This window comes from Oryzias latipes, chromosome 19, assembly GCF_053564925.1.
Source record: "Oryzias latipes strain Hd-rR chromosome 19, Olatipes_Hd-rR_3.1".
Taxonomy (NCBI): Eukaryota; Metazoa; Chordata; class Actinopteri; order Beloniformes; family Adrianichthyidae; genus Oryzias; species Oryzias latipes.
Window position 1 is genome coordinate 5,112,095 of NC_136255.1, and position 22,927 is coordinate 5,135,021.

The following is a 22,927-nucleotide window of genomic DNA, read 5'->3' on the forward strand; positions in this document are numbered from 1 at the left end:
GTGGAGTTTCCAATTCAGAAGCAGGGGTTTTTCCGCGCCAGCCCATGCAGAGAACTAACCAGCTGGCCTGTAAATGATGTTCAGTCCACGTTAATGTGTCTTAATGTAAACCACTTTCTTTTTAATCTTTTCTTAATGAGCAGCAGTGTTCTGATTACTCACAGGATCGTCCTAAAGCTACAAAAGAACACAGAAAGATGGATCCTTTGGAGGTTTTTTTTCGAACACTTGAGGGCAGCAGAATCAGCTGGGATGTTTTAATTTAATTTTACACACTCTTCAGTAAACCGGACAATAGTGCTTTGTCAGAATAACACCTGGACTCTTTACCTAGCTTTTTCTTAAAATATGATTCAGTATTGCCTTTAAAAACAACTACCGTAAATTCCGGACTACAAAGCGCACCCGATTATTAGCCGCACCCACCCATTTTCACGTGTTTAACTAATTTTATACATACACAAGCCGCGTCGGGGTACAAGCCGCATGAATTAGGCAACATTGTCATCCTGACGGATCACTTCCTGACTCAGAGTGTAAGTGTGATTTATTAGCACACAGTGGGTGAAGTCATTTTTGCCTCACGCTCATGTCTTTGAGTCTATCTGCATCTGCCAAACAGTATGCAGCTCTATTCTGTTCACAAGTTCCTCAGTTATGATTTTTATTTTATTTTTATTTTTTTTTAACTTATTGACAATCTAGGTATCACACATAAAATTACAAACAGTAACCATATAATCAACATTACATCCCTCAGTTATGATGAGGAAATTTACATCCCCGATCCCCCATTTCCCATGAGTCTTAGGGGCTAAAGGCGGGGCCAACGCCCGGCTCGCCATTCTGTTGTACGTGTTTTAGAATGAGCAAGTATCACCAGTGGATGGAGGGGTGAACGGGTACAGCTCTCCTTCCGCTTGTGTCGCGGCAGCGTTATGGGAGTAACAGGGCTGGTTAAAAAACACGCTAGTAAAATAAAGCAGCGATGACTGAAAAGCGCGCGCCTCAGCGCGATATGCGCGCCTCCTCGCGGCGCGTGGGTCAGAAGTTTCCTTCCACAACAAACACTTGCTCCGCGGACGCCTCGAGTAAGCCCTGGCTGCAGCCTGCAGAATGGCTCGACGCCTCTGCGCTCCACGCTCCCGCGCGCTCCTTGTCTCCCCTTCCTATCTACTCCGACAGCTCTGGCCAGCGCGGCTTCAAGGAGGAGCGCTTCGTCCCCATTGCGCCGGTGGACAGAGCAAATCGTGTCTGTGCAGAGCAATCGGACTTAATACTGTACGTTTTGTGTATGAGGGGCGGATGAGTTGTTACGTGTGGGAGCCTTCAGACTGCCATCGGCCCCGCAGCTCTATGTGATGAGCAGCAGGACATGTCTCCAGCTCACACGGAGGCTGTGAGCGTTTCAATGCAAAACTCCGCCCAGTCCTTAATAACCGTTAAAACGACCACGTCAATTTGTGTTTCCAGTCGTGTCCCGACAAAATAAAGGCTGATATTATTGCCACATATTTACGTGCAGCCAGCCGAGTCACTATGACTCAGAGGTAAATGCACTCCTGAGCATGCGCTGTTCTCTCCGTCACGCAGCTGACCGGCTTTTCCAAACCCGTTGGTGATTTTTTCACGCTGCTTTTAACTATTGCTTTTAACTTGAAAGCTTCATCATATTGATGATCGATGATCGATCACGTGCACGTTGTGTCTAATGGCACCAAAGGATTCTGGGATGCGGCTGGACATGCGTGTTTCGTTTTGTTGAACCATGACTGAAGTGTCTAAGACCTGAAGTGAGGTCCATGCTGTTTGGCTGCTTAGAGGTGTGTTGAAAAATAAATGACTTGTGTTTGATGTTAGAGAATTCAAACCATTCACTGTGTCCAAAAATACGTACACGGCGGCCGCCAATAAAATCCAATAATTAGCCGCGTCACTGAATAAGCTGCACGGCTGTAAGCGCAGGAAAAAAGTAGCGGCTTGTAGTCCGGAAATTACGGTACTTTATGCACTGTAAGGCTCATTTCAAAGTCTGGCTTTTTTCAAAAAAACGCTGGAACACCTTAAACATGAATCAATTCTGATTGTGTTTACGGATGTTGAAGTGATATTTAGAGCATCTATTTGTTGTTTTAAACGAGTAGCAAACAGAGTTAGGTGACATTGTGAATACGCTAACCTGGCTATGGTATAACGGTGTTTGTTTATGTGTTACTAACAAGGTTGGGAGTTGGTGCAGTCACAGTCACATTTGTTTAATCATTTGTTTCAGTCCTTTTAATGTGTTGCAAAGAAAGCTGGGAGTTACAGGTATTAACCCTTGTGCTATCCTAGGCACATTAACATTGGGAGTGGGGTCATCTAGGCCCACTAGACAGTGCGCTGAACCTTTTTTCTTCAATGATTTGTGATCTTCACTGGTGTCCATGGATTACATGAAATCTTTCCACCTTTATCATAGTAGGGAGAACACGTTAATGTAAGGATGGGGTCATCTGGACCCCATTAGATAGTAAAAAGGTTAAGAATATGTTACGCTAAATAAATAAAAAATAATACGACAAAAAGGGGTTTATACAAATCTACACTCTAGTTTCTTGAAGCTATATAACCTCTTTTTGTGATAGTAAAACCTGTCCAACACAAAAAGCCCTCAGCTCTAATCTGTTTGCTCAGCTGTTGGACAGAACAAGTTAAAAAAAAAAAAAAAAAAAAAAGAATATGTTACGCTTCTAAGGTAGCTAACGTGCAGCATGATACAAACAACTAACGCAGTTCATAAAGTCTGACTGACTCTTTAGTCTCGCTTGTAGTTTGATGCGTATTATACATGACATCATTTTGAAAATAGACAATTCATTGACAGTGCTGAAAATATGGCATGTTTTTTTTTTTTCTTCAAAGTGGTAACCAGCATAGTGGTTACATGGTGATCTTTGTTCATTGCAGTTCTGACCCACAAGACATTTCCCCACTTTTGTGCTTCATTGAAATCCACATGCTGTCTACAACTCACTGGGGTTTTGGGTGGAACCCATTTCTGTGAATTAGATCAAAGTTTAATTCACAACTGAGGTTCCGTCCAGTTGCAACACAAAGAACACCAATGTCTTAAAAGACTGTTGATTTTTTCCCAGATCATTCCAGTACAACCAAATTATCTATACATTACTTTAACCCTTTAACTACCCAACCAAGTCAAAGAAAAAGGAAAAGAAATCTATAAAAAACTATTCTACTGCTTAACTGCTTTGTGGGAGTAATTCACACTTTATTTTTTATTTATTTTCCAAATGATCTCTATTGGTTCAGTTGGCAGTCAAAGGGTTGATTTAGTTAAACCACTTTAAAATTATGGTAAATAAAGAGAGAAGTGAGCTGATTAAAGGAGTGCATTGAGGAAGAGGAGGATATACAAAACAATTAACCCAAAAAATAAGAAAGTTGTAGATGTTTGCACAAAAATCTGTTTAATAACAATAAAACCAAAAAGGCAACTCCAATGACAGAATGGAGCCAAGTGGAAAATGTTTCTGTTTGGGGAGATTCTTCAAAGTTCATAAAAAAAAAAGAAGAAAAAAACTACATGCTGCATAAATGTAAAGTGGAGCACCTTGAGTTAGGAAAAGCTTCACATCTTGGTCTTGGAGCAAATTGATGCTACGGCAGATACTGCATTCATGAATAAAGTGAGTCTTCGTGTCATAAGAATATAGCAGCTGAAATAGTTCAGACGCAGAAAACATTGGAGCATCACAGACAACAAAAGGCAGCGCCAGGAATGGGACAGAACTCCAGGAAGCAGCTTGTTTCTCAGCTCATGTACGTGGACTGATGATAAAAGCAGAGATGCTGCAGCGCTGGGAACATCAGAGATGTGATGTCATCGTCAGACTTTTGAAACAACACCGGTAGATGAGACTCACAAATAAATAGGTTGTTTCTCTTTACACTTACAGTGTCTTTCAGGTGTTTTTTCCCCTCTAATGTTACAGAAAAGAATGCTTGGGGAGAAAGTTAAGACTGGTTGGGTCAGAAGTCAGAGCTCTGTCTCCCCCTCTGGCCACCGGCAGAGCCTTCTCCAGAGCTTTTGACGCAGTACATCTCCCAGCAACCCAAGCGTGCAGTTTCTGAGTGCTGCACTCCTGACTCTCATTCGCCAAATCAATCACAGTACACTTAGGCGCTGCACTGAGCCTCGCTCAGTGCGAGGTTTTGCTTGTGCCACTCTGCCTGCATTACTGAGAGTTAATGCACATCTTCTCGTTCAAATGAATGAGAAAATGTGTCCAAACTTTTGATCTGTACTGTATCTGGACCTGATCTTCTGTCCCCAGACCCTGTTTTGTCTCTGAGTCCCCAACTCTTGACTACTCCTGTTTCTTCTCTGATGCTCCCACGCTCGTTATTGACCCCTGCCTGCCTGACCCTGGTTTAGCTACGTGGACTTCTAGCTGTGCTAATAAAACCTGCTGCAATTGGAACCAGCCCTCTACCCATTTTGTGACAGGTTGTGATGAGGGTGAAATTCTGCAGACGTCTGGTAATTCTTCCGGCCTGTGTTGGGCTCAGCCTTTCCGCTTGGATGCATCCACATCGTTGTGGCTTGTCTTGTGCTGAAGAATGGATTTCTGAAAAAGCACTGCGTCTAAGAAAAACCTTATTTCCCAACCTCTGCAGTTTTAAACCTGTAACTTAATGTTCGCTCTGCGTGAACAGAAGAATGCCTAATTTTCCTTCTTTAATCTTTTTTCTCCATTTCAGCTTTCTCCGGCTGCCTCCTCTCTGATCTGTGCAGTGTTCTTTTAGCCCGCATCATTAGGAGTGCCTTGCCTGCCACAAATACTCCACGGTAACAATGTGCTATCTGCCCATCATGCTACAAGCAATGAAAATAAGAGCAGGTCAAGGTCCCTCTCTCAGCCTGCAGCTTTGTCACTTTTTTGTGTCAGATATGGGACCATATAGTCTAATATAACATTGTCATGAATACAATCTGTATGAAATGTCATTTTTGCTGTATATATATATATATATATATATATATATATATATATATATATATATATATACACACACACACACACTGTAACTGCAGGGTGTATGATGCTGGCAGGGAAAGCATACATGGAGCGCCACAATCAAGTGGCTGGAAGGCTGGAATAATCTGGAATAATACAGAGGAACATGTGTGCAGAATATGAACTGGAAACCCCAAGGTCAAAATGGGAAACACCTCCGAAGGTGGTAGAGAATGAAAGGGCAAAGATCCTGTGGGTCTTCCAGATCCAGACAGATAGAATAGTAATGGCGAACCAACCAGACATTGTAGTGGTGGATAAAGAACAGCGGAAAGCTGATGGGAACATCAGGAAGAAGAAACATCAGAAACTGGAGAAATACCAGGGACTCAGAGAAGAACTAGAGAAAGCATGGAAAGTGAAGGTGACAGTGGTGCCTGTGGTAATTGGAGCACTCGGGGCAGTAACCCCCAAGCTGGAGGAGTGGCTACAACAGATACCTGGAAAGACCTCAGACCTCTCAGCCCAGAAAAGCGCGCAGCGCTAGGAACAGTCACAAGGATAATGCCACAAGAACATTTTATTTGGTGGCAAATCTCTGGTTTAAATTACAGGACCCCACCCTCCCCTTCCTATCCAGGCATAGTCATTCTGTCTAGGCACATAAATTTGTGCCTCAGTCTTCCAGCTACCTTGACCAGTCTCCAGAACCAAAGCTCTGCACTAATGAGAGGATTTTTTGAGGAGCCCTCCTTCTGATTCCAGCCTGCAGAGTGCCTGTTTGCAGACATGTAGCAAAAAAAAAAAACTGGAAAGCTGAGCAGAAATATCTGACCACCATCTTCTGCTCCACTCTGTGCAGGAGTCTACATTACAAGCATTCACGCGCCTTTCTCTCTTCCATGAAGGAAGGAGGAGAAAGAGAAAGAGGCGGAGAAGAGGGAGGGGTGCAATTTACCGATACTTGGCTGAGTTCTGACGCCAATACCGAAGTGATGTAAGAGATGGAGGGAGGGGGAAAACCGAGAGAAGTGCGGAGAGGGAGAGAGACAGAGAGGAGCAGGAGCTCTGAGAGTGTCCTCAGCTTCGGAGAGCCTGACAGGAAGCAAGTCCCCGGCGGGGATCCCAACAGAGGTAGGCTGATTTTTTTGCTCAGATGAAATAAGAAGAGCTTTAATTAAATAAAATAAAAAGCTGTGGTCACGTTTCGTTAAAGCTGTAACGTTTTGAGATGCAAACACAGTCGAAGAACAGATAAAAGTGACCGAAATCTGCTAAGTTATGCTCACAGCGATGAATGGATGACGTCAGGAGCAAAGCTAATAACCTGTTTCGGCGTCTTTGTGCCCGCAGAGCAACTTTGACTGCCATCGCGGCGGAGCGTTTTCAGCACCTTGGACAGCGCCGCACGTCTGGCTCAGCCCGGGGAGCGCGCGCAGAGCCCGGCGTGGAAATGTGCGCTTCTGACTGCGTCGCAATGAGCTCGAGTGTGTCCACTGCATAGTAACAGCAGAGAATGTCCTTGACAACTGTGTGCACAGAGTTGTAATGAGCATGACTGCTGCGCAGGACACAGAGCAAGCGGGGGGCGGCTCGGCGGCCACACAGGACTGAGCTCCTTTCCCTCTTTGACCACGCGTAAAGTGTCTGCCAACTCCGCTAAACTTGAGGTTTTTCCGCGCCACCATGGGGATTAGCCACCTTTTGCTGCTGCTCATATATCTGGATCCGCTGTGCGTCTTGAGCACCGCGACGGGGGGCAAGAAACCCAAACAAGCCCCCAGAAAGGCTCCCAAAGCCACCGCGGTGCCTACCGTCACCACGCAGAAGCCCCCGCCTCCCAGCAACCACGACACCTGCCTGGGGTACTACGACGTGAGCGGCCAGTACGACAAGAGTTTCGAGTGCAACAACACGAACCACCGGTACTGCTGCGGGACGTGCTACCTGCGCTTCTGCTGCGAGTACAAGAAGAACCAACTGGACCAAATTTCCTGCAACAACTACAACAAACCCCCCTGGGTGCAGACGGCCGCCCCGTCGCCCATCCCGACCGAGGTCTACGACCCGAGCATGGATCAGACAAACACCGCGGTCTACATCACCTGCGGGATCATAGCCTTCATCATCGTACTCGGAGTGTCCGTCAAAGTGGCGTACGACAAAGCCACGGAGCCCCCCCAGGAGATGAACATTCACAGGTGGGTGCTGCAGATGCACCGCACCACTCCACCCATTTGTTGCACCAAACAGCTGAGCAAAGGCAGACAAACAAGGAGACAGTAAGGTCAAAGTTCAAAGAAAAAGGCTGGGGTGGGGGTGTCACAGCCCAAAAACTCCGTTTTCCCCCTCCTCCATGAAAAACCAGTGCCCTGCAAAAAAATAATAAGACAGACATTTTTACAATTAGAAAAAATGTTCATTAAATAAGCAAAAAATAAAAAAAAAGATGGTAAAAAGGGGAAAATAAGAAATCTGCCAATGGGGTAAGAAAAATGGAAGAAAATTCTAGTCTCTAAGACATAATCTCAGGTGATTCTGCTATTGAAATACTTTCTTGACAGCAAAAAGACACATTTCTAGAAACAAGGGTCTTTATACTTTCTTACAATCAGTTTTTGCACTTTGGTTTAAAAATCCCGAATTATGGCAGATTAAGAACCTTTCATCTGCTTAGACGGACTACAGCCCCCAAAACCATCAAAATCCTGAAATGAGTTGAGAGAAGTGCTTTAGTGACTGTGGGGGCTGACCGCTGCTCTCTGTGTGGGGGCGGGCTGCTGTTTTCTTAATTTTAGTGCAGATAGAGCGCAGTTCACATGTTTGAATCTCAGCCCAGATCGTCAGTCCATGGGGGGAGCCAGTGAACGCAGCCAAACCCCCCCTCCTTACATGAACATCATGGCTGCTTGGTGAGCTCAGGTGGGGATGTGACAGGAACTCATCCTGTACATAAGTGCATGGTGTGGTCACACACAGCCGTGAGCAAACGCTGACTCGCATTATGTTTTTTTTTTCCTCTCCTCAGGATTGAATGGTTTTATTTTTATGGGATGCATTATTCAACACCGGAGCAATCTTAAGACTGTGAATAATGGATGGTGTTAACGTTAGGGCCGTGTGAACGGCGGATGATGTGCACGCTCCACCGCACATTCAATAAGGAACAGGAAAAGACGGGGCGGGCGTGGAGGTAGAATATGAATATAGAAGCAAAGGTTACCCTGCTCGTGCATTTGTCTTACAAAAGCTCAGATGCAGCTCAGCGAGAGTAATTTGATTTCCTCTTTCCGAGGCGATGCTAGAATAATCAAACAAACATTTTTTTCTTTGTTCTTTTTTTTTTACTTTCTTTCATCATCATTGCCCCCGCCCCTCCCCCTGGAGGGCTGCAGCCTTCCATATGCACCTGGTGCGGCCTGAAAAACATTCAAATTCAACCCAATTAGGCAAGCTGCTCGCACATCCAAAGTTGTTTCTATTGCAAATAAGCAGTCGCTTTCCCAGATGTGAAGAGAAAATAGTTCTGAAAAACCCCAAACAGCCTGCACGCTCAGGGCCCCTCCCCATCCCAGACCAACTCTGCACACAAAGAAGCATCCTGTTGGCAGTGTTTAACACTTGTCTTTTTGCTTTTTTTTTCTTGTGTTGTTTTTGTTCCAGAGCCCTCGCAGACATTCTGAGGCAGCAGGGGCCCATTCCCATTTCACAATACGACTGTGAGAACTTTGCAGCGATGAACGGCTCACCCAAAGATAACACGCCGGTCAGAACCTCATCTAAGAACCACTACACCCCCGTCCACTCTTCCAAATCCAACCACGGTAAGGGCCCCTTCTGGGACGGCATTATAAAGCTTCACAAGCCGGTTTTTGGGCCCTGATTGCTGGTCTGATGTGATCTGCCATTCAGTGATAACAGTTTAAAGTCCCACTCCGATCATCTTTTGATCTATTTTTCAAAGCATTCCCAGTGGTCTTTTAATTATGATTATGCTGTTTTTAGCCAAAACAAAGAAACTTGTCGTATTCTAGGACATAGTTTCTGCAGAGCGGCAGGAGTTAGTTAGAAATTCACCTCCATCGTCCATCTGTATGCGTGCTCTTTCGCTAGCTTACAGCCCCTCAAAAATCCAATTTAACATTAGCGGTGCAACAAAAATGGCGAGCAATGTCAGATCCATCCAGCCGTAAAGTTGTGATCCAGACTCCTGCTCAGACGAGGAAAACAACGACGTTCATGGATCTATTTGTCTGCAAGTGGATGCATCAGAACAGAGAGATTGTGGCCTGCCGCTGTAACTTCTATGTCACACTTACAAGCTTTTTCCAGCTACATTTTTTCGTCTGCTCCAGATTCACATAAATTTGAGTGAAATACTTAGAAATAAAATGTAAAACTTGGTGTGTGATGTGATGTCCTCCATCATCAGGAAAAAGCTTACAAGAACATGTTAAAAACACACACAAAAAAAAAAATTCTCTGGATTGGGTCTTTAACCTTTCCACACAACACGATTGGATGTGTTTCTGCTGTATACCCACCACCACTAAAGAACTTTCCTGGTAAAACGGCTCCCGCTGCACTCATCCTTTCAGTTGTGTCGTTTCCAGAGTAACATCCTGTAATCATCCCATTTGAGCAAAAGAGCAACGAGAAGGCAGAGAGTGACAGAGGGGAAAAAAAAAAAAAGAAGAGGGGCCCGTTAGCGGGGATAATTACAGGCTGGCAGGATCGCACGGCCCGCAGACTCTGACAGGCTGGATGTGACGACCTCTCACTAAGTCAGGGGATGAATCAGTCCCAGAATGCACGGCATGATTTAACCTGGCAATTCTGAGAGCAGACAGGGGAGTGTAAATCGCCGAAATGGCCTGAAAAGTGCGTGTCGGAGGAGCAGGAGGCCAGGAAGCGGCAGGTTCTCAGGCGGGGTAGTCGTTATCAGATGGAGAGAGGCAAAGATACTCGGGGAGAAAAACACAGATGGAAAATAATGAGATATTACAAAGAAGCTGCTGAGATGGAAGGAGAAATGTGTCAGGCCTCGTGTGCAATCTGACAGAATGTACAGAGAGCTGTAGGTGTGGGTTTCTGCAGCTGCTGCTGTGATTAGTAGATGTTTTCGTAACCAACTTTAAATTCGCCCTTCTTGCTTTACACCCATCAAAAAAATGAAAGCCTGGATGCGTAAACATTTAGAGGAAAAGCAACAAGCTGCAGACTGTGTGTTCCTTAATGTGACTAAATACACAGCATGTCCTACAGGTTTACAGTTTTTGTGTCCTGTAATTGTTAGATTGGGAGGATTTAGTTCCAGATGATTCTGGAGGTGCACGCTTCAAAGCTTCTGAGCCAGCTATGAGTCATCCTGCATTCTGCACCATGAGGCTTTCACTCATTCTCAGATCCATTGAGACACAACTACAAGAACAAAAATCATTTCCCAGTGTGGTTTTAGAATGGACTTGACCTTCTGACTACCAGAGAAAAAAACTTGTCAGGTCAAATTTTTTTAAATCCACCAAAAACCACCATTCCCAGAGTTTTACCCCTTCACATTTGAATTAAAGAGTCCCATATGTATTCTGTAGGTCCTTAGTAGTATGCGGTGGTTGGGAGATATTTTGGTTTAGAAACATTCTCTACAGAAGACACATTTACACTGCTGGTAGTCAGGAGGTTGTTGCTGTTTTACCTTTTTAGACCGTAAATGTCGCCGCCAACACCTATATACAAACATGCGTCCTTTGGCATACCCTAAATCTTCAACAGTTTGGCAATCAAAAGACTGTCAACGCTGGAGCTAAAGCTCTGGTGTAAAGCTACAGACACACCAGGCAAGTGACAAGCATTCAAGAAACCACGTTTAGTGCTAAACGTGAGTTCGTAAACATGCGTTTAGCCCATGGTGGTGACACAGTAAAAGCAGGGTGGGGCTTCTTCTTCTTTTTCTACTGTTTACTAATGCATTTCCACCACCTACAATTGGGAGAAATATCCAAGGCGTGCAAATCTGGTGAATCTAGCTCCAGACTATTTCTTTCACAGCTCCCTTCCCATATATGAAAGACTTGGTTTCATAGAATTCCAGCTGGGAATAAAAAAAGCACGCCATCCATACATCACTACCAAATCCAAGTCTTTGATTGGTCAAAGCTCAACCTGGTTTAACTTGCAGCACACGTTCTATGGCTGCGCGTTTGATATGTAGAGTTTGAAAATGATCATAGAAACTGGTGTCGCTACGTCTGAACCTAAGGGCTTTGAATGTGCATTTATGCTCGTTTGCATGAACTTAGGATTGGAAGTGGTCGCTCAAAAACGTGTTGTGAGCGTGGCTTTAAAGGGTTAATATACTGCAGAGACACTTCATAAACACTCAATTCGTCTGTTCTTCTTACATCTGTAGTCTTAGCAACTAAAGTTACTTCTGCGCCACTCAAAAGAATCTTAATCATTGTCCACTGTCACATAAGAGCCACTCATTGAAGGATTGATTCTACAACCTGCAACAACAATAGAAGAGTCAAAAGTTGAGCTCATATGTCAACATGAGGTGACGGAGAATTCTGGGGTCAAATCAAGCTCAGCTTTAGGTGTTACCGAATGCAAAAGGAATGTGTATTTGTCACAGCTGTTTTCAATGTTTTTTTCGTTTGTCTCCCTCTTTACCTTCAGTCTGTCAGCTTCAATTCAGACTTTTCCTTTCAAAGTTGAGCCTAATTTTACGTGGAGGGTCTGGCTTTGAGCCCTTTGACTACCGGGACATGATTGACGTCGGGTGATTGAGGTTAAGGTGATGTCATTTCTGTTCCAAAACAGCGTCTGTTGTTGGCGCCGCCTCTGATCAACCAGACTTCAGGGGAGCATTATCACTACTGTACTCCGTATTTGGTGCTTTTTTGGAAAGGAAATGACATCACCATCACCTCTGTCACCCGATGTCATTTCATGTCCCGGTAGCCAACGGGCTGAAAGCCCTACCCACGCGTAAAATTTTGCTCAACTCTGGAAACAAAAGTCTGAATTGAAACTGTAAATTAAAAGCTGAAAATGAAGAGGGAGATAAACACAAAGGCAAACCTTGACAACACTAAACAGCAGCTGTTACAAATAAACATTTTTTAAAATCAAGTAAAAGTTTTAGGTTTAAAGTTTTTTTCAATTAGTTTGTATTTCTTTAAATTTACATTTTCTTTCAATTCCAATTGTTTTCTAATTTTCAATATTACTTTCAAGTTTAAAAGTCTTTTTTTCTTTTCACTTTAAGCCAATCTTAAATTTGACCCCACAGCGAAGAACAAAGAAACTTCTAAAAGCAGGAAACAGGCATCTGCTTTGGCCACGTGGGGTCAAAGAGAACCGAAAAGAGACAAACCAACACACCTGAACAACGGTGGTGTAGAACTACAACAGCATTCTCACATGTGGAGGAAAGGGTTAGGAGAAGGGAGGCTCACTGAGACTTTTCAGTTATTAAAAACCTGAACCGAACAGGATGGTTTGAGCTTTTGGGGTTGGAGAATCTACAATACGATACAAAGGGCAACATCTGGTGAGGACTTTTCAGCTTCAAATGACAAATTGTAGCTTTTTCAGCTTTTCTGAACTGGAATTAGTAGCTTTTGTTGGTGGTTTCTGCTTTCCATGCATTTGAGAAGGCAAACGTTTTTGAGATCAGAGACCTCAAAAAGTCACCGCATATGAGGCAGTGTGTAAAATGAGACTGTTGTTGACATTTGCAGGCCGAGGCAGAGCTGCAGACTGCATGTCGTTGCTGGACGCTGCTGTTCTGTGCAGGGGGGGGGGGGGGGGGGGGTAGCAGCCACTGCACAGCTGCCTCTGAATAAAACATGCTGAATGTTTGCAGCCTTTTGTCTTTGACTCGGTCTCTCTCTGCATGTTTGAACGTGCGCCACCGTCACGCACTTTGCTGCATCTTGGCCTCGAAGGCACGCGGCTGGACGTGGCAGGCCGCCTGCAGCTTGACCTTGAATGCATTCTGTCAGTAAAGGTCGTCGGCGGTGGTGCTCTCTGCCTTTTTCACCGCTCTGCATGGCGCCCAGCGTTTTGCTTGCCTGCACACAAGTGCAGTAAAGAGAAGAGGACTGACTCTCTGCAGCCTGTCCATGGGGGAGCGCCGCAGGCCTGACGGGGGCCGCACATGAAAGGCAGTAACAGCCAGGACCAAAGCGTGCTTAATGTGTGCATATAAATTGGGGGACATGTTGAAGCCACTCACACTCGTAGAAAATGCATAATCATGTGCTTCTAAATGGGCATTTGGCACAGGCGGGCCTCCGAAGACTTCTTTCAGACACTTTTAAATCCGAGACCTCGAGAAGGGCCCGAGAGGAACATCCATTTTTCCTTTGATCCTCATCAAATGAAGAATTGCTTATTTGTTTGTGTATTTGTGTCTTTGGACTTTTGTTGAGCGTCTCCTCTGAGAACACAGCAGACAGTATTTTAGGCCGTGCGCGGCGACACCGTACCCTTGGTGCGTCGCGTACTTCCCTGCACTTTCAGAACATTTTACTTTGTGAACAACCCAGCCTGTGGCAAAAGCAGCTCCGACAGCATAATATGATCTGTGCGCGATGGCAGCTATTTTTACTCCAATCCAGTCGGTATTGTTGTTGGGCTCAGACTCTCTTTCAGGTTGGGGTGTAAACACAGCGCGCCCCACAGCCACAACAAGGAACAGACCTTGAAAAGGAGGACTAGACTCTTTTCCAGAGGCTCGCCGTTGGTTAAAGTAAACAATAACCACTCACTGAGTAATGCGCTTTGGCCTGCAGCTCTCTGCAGATGAAGTTGATTTATTTACCGCACACTGCAGGCAAAGATTTGCCTTTTCCTTTTTTTTCTTTTTTGAAATGCACTGCTTGCTTACCTCTCTGACATTTTCCTAATGTGCAGAATGATGAAATATAGTTTGCAGGTTGTGCAGAGAGCCGTTCTTTCCTGTCTCAGTTTAACCAACAGAAACTAAAGGGAAAAAACAATCCAACTCTGCCAAACAGCAGCTCTGAATTCGACTTGGAGTGACTAGGCCGCATTGGCAGCATCAGAACAGGCAGAATAACTGTTAGGGCGCGCGTCACTGCGGACGCTGGAGCGCCTCCAGGAGGATCCGGATCTGCCTGAGCTCCCACAGTTACAGTCCTCTGAGGGTACGAGCAGTCACTTTACCGTGTTTGAGATGGGCAAACTCTCCAGCTTAAAGGTCAGGTGCCTCAGACGATGAGAGGTCATCGTGATGGAATAATATTTGGAGCAATGAGGCAGTTCTGATATGACCTTCATCACATTAGTGAAAAACCTCCCTTGTCCAGCCTCTTATTTTGCATTTATAACTAACTGTAATTAGTATGACTTGTCTCTTGTGCCAAAATGCACTTTTGTAATCATGTTGAGTGGGCCATCCATTCCCACTCCCACACACACAGTTACAGGTTCAGTTTGTGTCGACTGACCAAATGATCATCACCCCCCTGATATTACATAACATTTGTGTGCTGACTGCATCAGCACGTTTAATCGCGGCGTTCTCTTGAGTGCACATGTGGTAGACCTCTTAAACACTCAAACTAATTGTCTTCTAGCCTGCATCTCATTATCAGGCCTCATTATGAGCCGTCAGCTCCCCCAGCGCACATATGTGTGTTCAGAGGGGTGTGCTCCAGGTGTGCAGGGGAGACCCATCACCATCTCCCCGGGGTTTGGAGTTAATTATGGCCCAGCGTGCATTAACAGTCGCTCCATTGCATCGTTAGTTTATGGGAGTGGGCGTGACCCCTTAAATGCAGTCAGGGTCAAATTTGACCCCCTCTGATATTTTTCAGAAAATGTTAAATTCATTTACTCTATAATTGTATGACTTTTCCTAAAAATGACATTGTTCTTAATGCTTAAGCACTGAAAAGTCAATGAGCAGTAGTTCCCACTCTCTTAAATGCAATGCAAATCATGCTTAGAAATATACATTTTCGAAAAATTAGACAGGAAGCTGTTTGATAACTGGTCTCTTTTAAAAATAAGTTGTTTAAATATAGAAAAAAAATAAACCAACAACATTATTTTAAGACGTATTAATGGTCAAATATAAGAATGGTGTCGTTTATTTTTGCCGTATATGATTGCTTGTGCCCTGCAATAGACTGGTGAACTTTCCATGGTGCACGTTGCCCTAAACCAGGGATATCAGAACCAATCCAGGCCTCGAGGCCCGGTGTCCTACGTGTTTTCCAACCAAGCTGTCATTGAAGCTCCTTATTGGCTAAACACACCTTATCCAGGTAATCAGCAGCACATAATGCAGGGTTTCTGGAAAACCAGATGGAGGTCAGCCATTGAGGCCTGTAGTTTGGTAGCCCTGCCCTAAAGTTGGTGTGATAGGCTCCAGCAACCTGGGAAGAATGTATGATTGTTGAATCATGAAAGCTTGAGTTTTAAAATTATGCAATAAAAGTTCTTTTGTGCTAATTTTGAAAGTGTACAAGAATGCTGTCTCTTTATCTCATAATGAAACCTGTAACATGTCGTATTGCTCCTGCCATTAACATAGTGTCAATTTAGGGACAGCCACTGGCTGTTCTTCCCAGGGTGCGCCAACCCCTTTGAGCCTGGTTAGGCCATATTTACAACACTCCTTGTGGGCCCCCACTTCTCTTGGCCCTCTTCCTCCTGGGCAGGAGTGGCTGGCCCCTGCGTGGAGCTTGCACTCTCTGTCCTCCTATGCCTTCCTCCTCTCTGGCTTTGGCGGCCCCTGTTGCGGTTTTGCTGGCCCTGGCTTGGGTAGCAGATGTAATTACCCAGCGGGCAGTTGTTCTCTATCTGCCACCGTCCGGCTGTTGGGGGGGGGGGGGGGGGGGGGGGCTGCCTCTGCTGCTGCGGAGGGGGTCTTGGTGTGGGGATGACTGGGCCCTCTCCCTCCTTCCTTCTTACATTCCATCATCCACCTCAGAAGAACATAAACACTCAATCGAGCACAGGTGCTATCTCACCTTTACACAAATAGTTTGCGTGACGGAATGAAATGTTTCACACGTGTTAGTCTGAATGCACAAGTATGGGTGTGTATTAGATCACACACATGTATGTATTAGTTGCATTATGTCCATGTTTACCTGTTTGTATGTGAACAACATTGGAGCAAAAATTTATGTTTGTAACGTTTGAGTGTGTTTGTGGACAGGCCCCGCCCCTTTTAGATTTGTTATACATCTAAACCTGACCATAATGATTATAAACTTCCTGCAACTTGTTGCTTCATGATGAATTTGACCCCCCCCCCCCTTCTATAATCACCCTCCTACCTCCTGTTACAAATATAATTAATATAATCAAAGTTCAGAGTAAATTGCAAAATGGGTTTATTCAAATATGCACCTGCTGTGTCAGAAGGTCCATAACCCCCTGTTGTAAAAGTAAAAGTAAAGTCGTTTTTTTAGGTCCTAGTTTCTACAGAGCAGCAGGGGTTTATTGGAAATTGGGGCGGCCGTGGTGCAGCAGTAGGGGTGGGCGACCTCAGACCTGTGATCAGAATATTGCAGGTTCGATTCACGCCTTGCCCGTGGAAGTGTCCTTGGGCAAGACACTGAACCCCACCAGTGGGTGAATGGGCTTGTGACTTCAAAGCACTTTGGGCCTCCAAGGAAGGTAGAAAGTGCTACAAGTATACACAACTACCTCTGAGTTGTGGGTGAGATTGTTGGCATGGAGCAGCCCCCCTTCCCATCACCCATAACTAAGCCATTTGTTTACACTCTCCTGCTAGCTTACAGCCCTTCAAACCAGCAACCGGTGCAAAAGAAAAAGGCGAACAACATTGGAGCTACAAAAATCGTAGTATGGAGCCAGATTCCAGCTCAGACAAGTAAAACAAAGACGTACATTAATCTGTTTGTCTGCAAGTAATGAATCATTTTTTCGTCTGCTTCTGATTCAATGACTTGAATGAAGAAATATTTTCTTTTCTTTATGTATGCCCTCCATCACAAGAAACACCAAAAACACAACTTTCCTCAGAATGGGTCTTTAAAATAGATTCATATGAAATTACATATGTTTCTAGTTTCACCTTTTATTCTGAAGGGTTTGAGTTTTTGGGAGAAAGTGAGACAAGAAGGGAAAGAAATGACAAATTAAGAGTATAAACTTAATCTGAATGACTGTCAGGACAAAGCAGCATATCTGAATCTGATAAAGCTATAAAAGCCCATTTCTGGCTGTTTTAGAGCTTAAACGACTCCCGTTTTAGTTTCACATCTACAGCTCACAATGCAATTATCATATTATTCATAGCTCTTCACTCCTGAGTGTAATTCAGTGGGGTAGGTGTTTAGTGTTGGCTGATTAAAGAAGTATTAGCTCATGAATCTTCAGTGCCCTCCAGCTCAGGCACCTGTTCATTTCAGTGCCACACTGTTGAGGTGAAAGTCACCGTTTTCTTTTTATCGAGGATGATAAATTCATAAAGCGTAGCCTTACCGCTGCAGGCTCCTCATGCCACCTCATCTTAATGAGCTGCGGATGGGAGTCTTTCAGATTGAAGGGTTGCTGCAGTGGGCTGTGGGGGGGACTTTCAATGACAAAGGTGAAAAAGGGAGACAACAATAACGCGTTTGTGTCACACTCCAAATTGCTGGCGTGATTGAATGAGAAAAGTGGAGCCAGTGGATCTTTAAGCAGAACGGCAGAGCGCGGAGAGGTGAGATTGGGTTCACAAAGCGTTGGCATGTGGCTGATGGAAACCAAAAGTTCAATATGTTGCCTTGTTTGGTTCACATCTCATTCATTACCCCGCCGTTTGGGACTGAAGGGAACAAGGATTTCCTCTTCATTCTCTGCTGTTTTTGTGACATTCAGCTGTTTTAAGGGGAAAATCAGCTGATCACACATCAGTCTCTTTTTAGGTCGCAGTTACAACATGTTTAAACCGCCCCGGGGAGCTTTGTGGAGTCACATAAATTCCCTCGGGTTAATATAATCTGAATTGACGTCAGCAGAGATGGAGTCTACAAGTTTGATTAAAAGGATGTATAAGAAATGAGCTGTGCTGCTGATGCTGCTGCTCCAGGCTGTGAAACTACACCTGTACAACAGCTGTGAGCGACTAATAATTACGGAATACTGTGAATACTTTCTTCAGAAACTTTCACATTAAACCTATGACTAACACTTCCTGTAAGGTTTACATTTTTTCACAAACTTCCACGATAAACGAATTTCGATAATGATGTTTGCAGTTAACCAAGTCTCATTAACCTGCTGGAACACGTTCAGATAGATCAACTTTTTAACAGGAAACTGCTGAAGGCTGCCGATTTCCTTTTATGATCATTTGATGCCACTGTGAGGCTGCAGTTAAAGGTCAATGATGTTGTCTTTAAATTACATGCAGTCTCAAGACTTGACCTAATACTCGCACTGTAGAGACGGAAGAATTGAGTTGGACTTAAGGGTAGAAGTTAGTGAAAATGTGCACTTTCCAAAAAGAGCAGTTGAGCATCTCTATTAAGTTGTGGAGAACTGTTTGCCTAGCTAGAGCAATGTGACCAATCTGATACTTAATCACAGTTTCTTACCACTTTAACAGACTTTCAGGACAAATTCTTATATAAAACGCTGTTGACTTCAGCTTGTCTTTTAACATTTAAATGACTCAAACACACCGTAATAATATTTAAAACATGGGTTACCATTGTCCTTACAGATAAAATGGGCTGTTTACAGGTAACAAGTGGACAAACCGGTATTACAATGGCAAGGTCTTAGACCACTAGAGGGTTGAATGATACTGTTGTGAACACTTGAACAACTCGTAAGGGTGAATGCAGGCGTGTTGTACGGATTTTTTTCAACCCTCCCAAAATCCTGTGAACTGTGCAAGGGGCCTGTTAGTGTCATTCAAGTGATGAGTACACTCCCCTTGTGCACAGCTTGACTGTTAGAAATGGGGAAATTAGACAATCAGAGTGTAGTTTGTGTGGACATCCTACAGGCATTTAATGCACTACGCATGCATATGGCACAGTCATAAAGTGGCCAATACTTGCACATTACTATTGACTAATGTCTGGCACAAGGACACCACATGAAACATTACCTATGTCATAAGTGCATGCGACTTGCATTAGAATTAGAAATACACCTTGGTACACTTACACAACAATTGTATGTTCCATCTTTGTTCCTTGAGGTGTCCTTACAAACCTCCAGGGAACTGCAAGACTCACCTAAGACAGCGCCGCCCCTCTCTATGACACTCTACAGGCCCAGAAAACACCCAAACTGGCACCACCCTTACAGTTCAACCCCCTATGAATACGCTACATTCACACCAACCAAGACAACTTCATTCAAACATTCAAGCGGCCATTTTCAATGAAAAGTCTATGTAAACGCCCATAAACCCGTGTTTTGAGCCTACGCCTCCTGAATTCTTGTGTTCACGTGTCGTTGCTAGTCTCTTTTAAGTCAGTTCTTAGGCTGTACAAACAAATTGGGCGTTCATTGACCGCAAGCTGAAGTTTAACCAGCTGAAGTTTCTACTGCTTGAACATCAAACAGCTGAACTTTGACCCATCAGGGACTTGGATTTGGTAGTGGCGTGTGGATAGCGTCCTTTTCAAAACAGGAAAGCGCCAACTGTTTTAAACATGATCATGGAGGAAATTAGTAGCTGGGGTTGCAGCTGGCTGGAATTATTTGACACTAAATCTTTTGTGTATTGGAATAGAGCTGTGAAGAAACCTGGAGTAAGATTCACCAGATTTGCACCACTTCGACATTTCGCACAAAGCCTCTTCCAACTGAAGGTGGTGGACTTGTAAATAAAAACAAAAGAAGAAGAAGCCACTCCCTACTGCTCCCTGCTTGTCCGGTGGCTAAATGCATGTTCATGAAACGGCACAACAAATGCCCGGAGTGAATGTAGCTTAAGGCTCAAGAGACTTCCTACCCATAATCATAAATCTTTGCCCTTGTGTTTTTAATGCAAGGGGTTTCATTCGCATGACCACTGCCATGGTCAAGTGTCAGGGTGGTCGACCTCAGATCAAAAGATTGCAGGTTCAATTTCCATATGTTGAAGTGTCCTTTGGCAAGACACTGAACCCTCTGGTGGAAGGTTGGCGGCCGCCATCAGTGTGTGAATGTGTGTGTGAATGGGTGACAGGGACTGTGACTGTGAACTGCTTTTGGGCCCTTCTTTCTTTAACCAATCCAAGTCTTTCCTCTTGTGTCTGTTTCCTGTTAATACAAAAAGTTTTGAACGGTGTCCCACCTGCTCTGAGGTGAAATTATTCCACCTTTGTGAACTCTCCAAGTGGATAAAATCAGTTGTCCCACTGCAGAGTTCATAAAGTTAATGGAGAAAAGGGAACATAAGGTGTGAAGTAAAAATGTCCTACAAAAACTGTTTTTGTGGAAAAACAATAAAATGGCAGTTTAGTGCCAAATAGTTTTCTACATCATTCAATTTTTTTTTCTTTATTTAGATTTAAAGTAAATAAGAAACAGTTTTTTTTAAAAGTAACTTAGTCCTTTACTTTTAGTCCCCCACAGGCACATTTCTGTCTGTTAAAAAGCAAACTGCATCCACTGCTGCCGCTTATAAATTTCATTTGGTAACATCTTCCTCTTTATAATTTAACCCTTGTGCTATCTTAGATGACCCCACTCTTACATTGACGTGTTCTTCCTACCATGACAAAGGTGGATAAAGGTGGAAAGATTTCATGTAATCCATGGACACCAGTGAAGATCACAAATCATTGGAGAAAAACGGTTCAGAGCCCTGTCTAGTGGGTCTAGATGACCCAACTCCCAACATTAAAGTGCCTAGGATAGCACAAGGGCTAAGGAAGTTGTTACTACTTTTCCGTGGCACTACACCAAAATTAGTCCAACACAACTTGCCCAACCCTGCTGGTACCACTGTAGCGCCCTCCTGTGGGTGACGTTTCATATTAGAAATTGAGCACATCCTTCAAAACAGATGCGCCAATAACTGGTTGTTTACCAGATACAAAGAATTATAGTAAACTCAAGTTTGAAATGTTCATTTACGTTTTTTGTAAAGATACGATAATGCCACAGGATATTTGGATCAGACAACAAAATAACCTATAGGAACTTGAAAAAAGGAGACTGAGTTCTTACACAGACCAGGCAATAATGCTTAGCTTTATCAATTGGTTTAGGTGGATACAATGTCTGAATACCAGCTGTGTAAATGAGAAACTTGAAAATACTTCCATTCCTAATTATTAAAGAAACCAGTTGTGTAATTCGGTGAAATATGGCTGCAAAAACTGTTGCACAATCATTCTTTAAATAGCCTGAAGCTGGAGGCCTGCAGCAGCAGCAGAGCTCGTTTAATATAAATCCTTTTAATCAAACTTGTAGACTCCGTCTCCACTGACGTCAATTCAAACAAAATTAACTGAAGGGAATTTATCTGACTCTACAAAGCTGCTCTGGAGATTTAACCTTGACCTGAAAAAAAACACTTGTGGGTGAACAGTGAACCTTCTTTTACTCAACATTTTCCATTTCTGACTTGTTCATTGGAACTGTTATATATTACTGTTTGCACCGCAGACCTGTGAAGATAAAAAACATTTTGAATCAGTGAAGTATAGTAGATAATATTTTTCCTCAAAAATATTACACCATCTGTATTTTTTGAGTGTTTCGACTGAATAAATGGATGTGATAATGGAAGAAAGCAGTCTTTTTGAGAGTCTACAGAAAGGTCAGAGGAAGAAGAGCTTGGATCAACTGAAAACAGAAAGGGATTTCTATTCCACATTTGTAAAACTACTTATTTCAATGTCTTATTATTTGTTAAGCTTGTATTCATGGTTTATAATGTGACATCATTAGAACTACCAAAAGGGAGATAGATTATTTGTAATGTTTGATTCAGTTTTACATGGTTTTGATTTTTGAAACTCTCATTATTATGTTTTCATGTTTATGATTTTACAATTCAGGACTCTTGACATTGACGAACGCCTTAGGCTATGTTCACACTGCAGGCTGAAACGACCCAATTCCGTTTTTTTTGCCCCTATGCGACCAGTATCTGATCTTTTAATGACAGTCTGAACGACACAGATCCGATCTTTTCAAATGTGACCCAGGCCACTTAGGGAATGTGGTCCTGAACCCAATACGTATCCCATCTCCGTCTGAACGGCCAGGCCACATGTATCCGACCCGTAGGTCATTGATACGCTACAAACGTCATCATTCTGAGTTGAAGTAGGCGGGAACGAGAACATAAACATCAACCGTGGCGGACGATGCTGCTGACACCAGTCAGTGGAAGGGAAGCGAGGTCACCGATTTGATTAATATTTGGGGTGACAGCTCTATTCAGGCCAAACTCCAGGGTTCCTTTCGCAACTGGGCAGTTTTTGAAAAATTTCCAGCGAAATGGCCGAGCGTGGTGTTGAACCTTTCCCGCAATTACTTTTTTTCCCTTTCCGTCCGTGGTTAGAAGCGCGGGGGAAAGAAGGCGGATCCTCCTCCGGGGTTCACTTCCCCGTTGTACCCTCAGATTCTCCAGAGCGGGTTAATAAAGAGTCCGTAGCATTTATTCTGGGGGAAGCCTTCTTTTATTATTGTTCTCCTTCCTCCGTAACAAACAACATGAATGCGCCCCCAACACATTTCCGCTGCCTCCTCTCACTCCGTCCTGCGCTGCACGTGCTCTCTCCTCTCTCTTACACACGAGCGTGGGCCACAGCACATTCACATCCCCATTCCTCAACAGTGGGTCCAGACGATCCTGGCTCCAATGCCTTCTTAAAATGAGAAGATTGTAATTGTCCCGGGCTCCTTTTTGAAAATAAATTTAATGATGCAAAAAGAGCTCAGCTGTTGACAAC

The 22,927-nt window shown here is 43.9% G+C and overlaps 1 protein-coding gene across 10 annotated transcripts in view; it reads left to right on the plus strand.

Moving 5' to 3' along the window:
* Positions 1-5,971: 5,971 nt before the first annotated feature.
* shisa6b (shisa family member 6b) overlaps positions 5,972-22,927 on the plus strand; it is a 109,520-nt gene continuing 92,564 nt past the window's right edge. For 9 of the 10 annotated variants that reach the window (XM_020712006.3, XM_020712010.3, XM_020712007.3 and 6 more), the window contains exons 1-3: positions 5,981-6,155; positions 6,375-7,222; positions 8,685-8,845. In XM_020712006.3, the coding sequence (XP_020567665.1) occupies positions 6,708-7,222; positions 8,685-8,845 (676 nt within the window). In that variant the 5' untranslated portion in view covers positions 5,981-6,155; positions 6,375-6,707. Of the gene's footprint in view, positions 6,156-6,374; positions 7,223-8,684; positions 8,846-22,927 lie in introns of all 10 variants that reach the window. The other variant, XM_020712009.3, reaches the window with a different exon arrangement.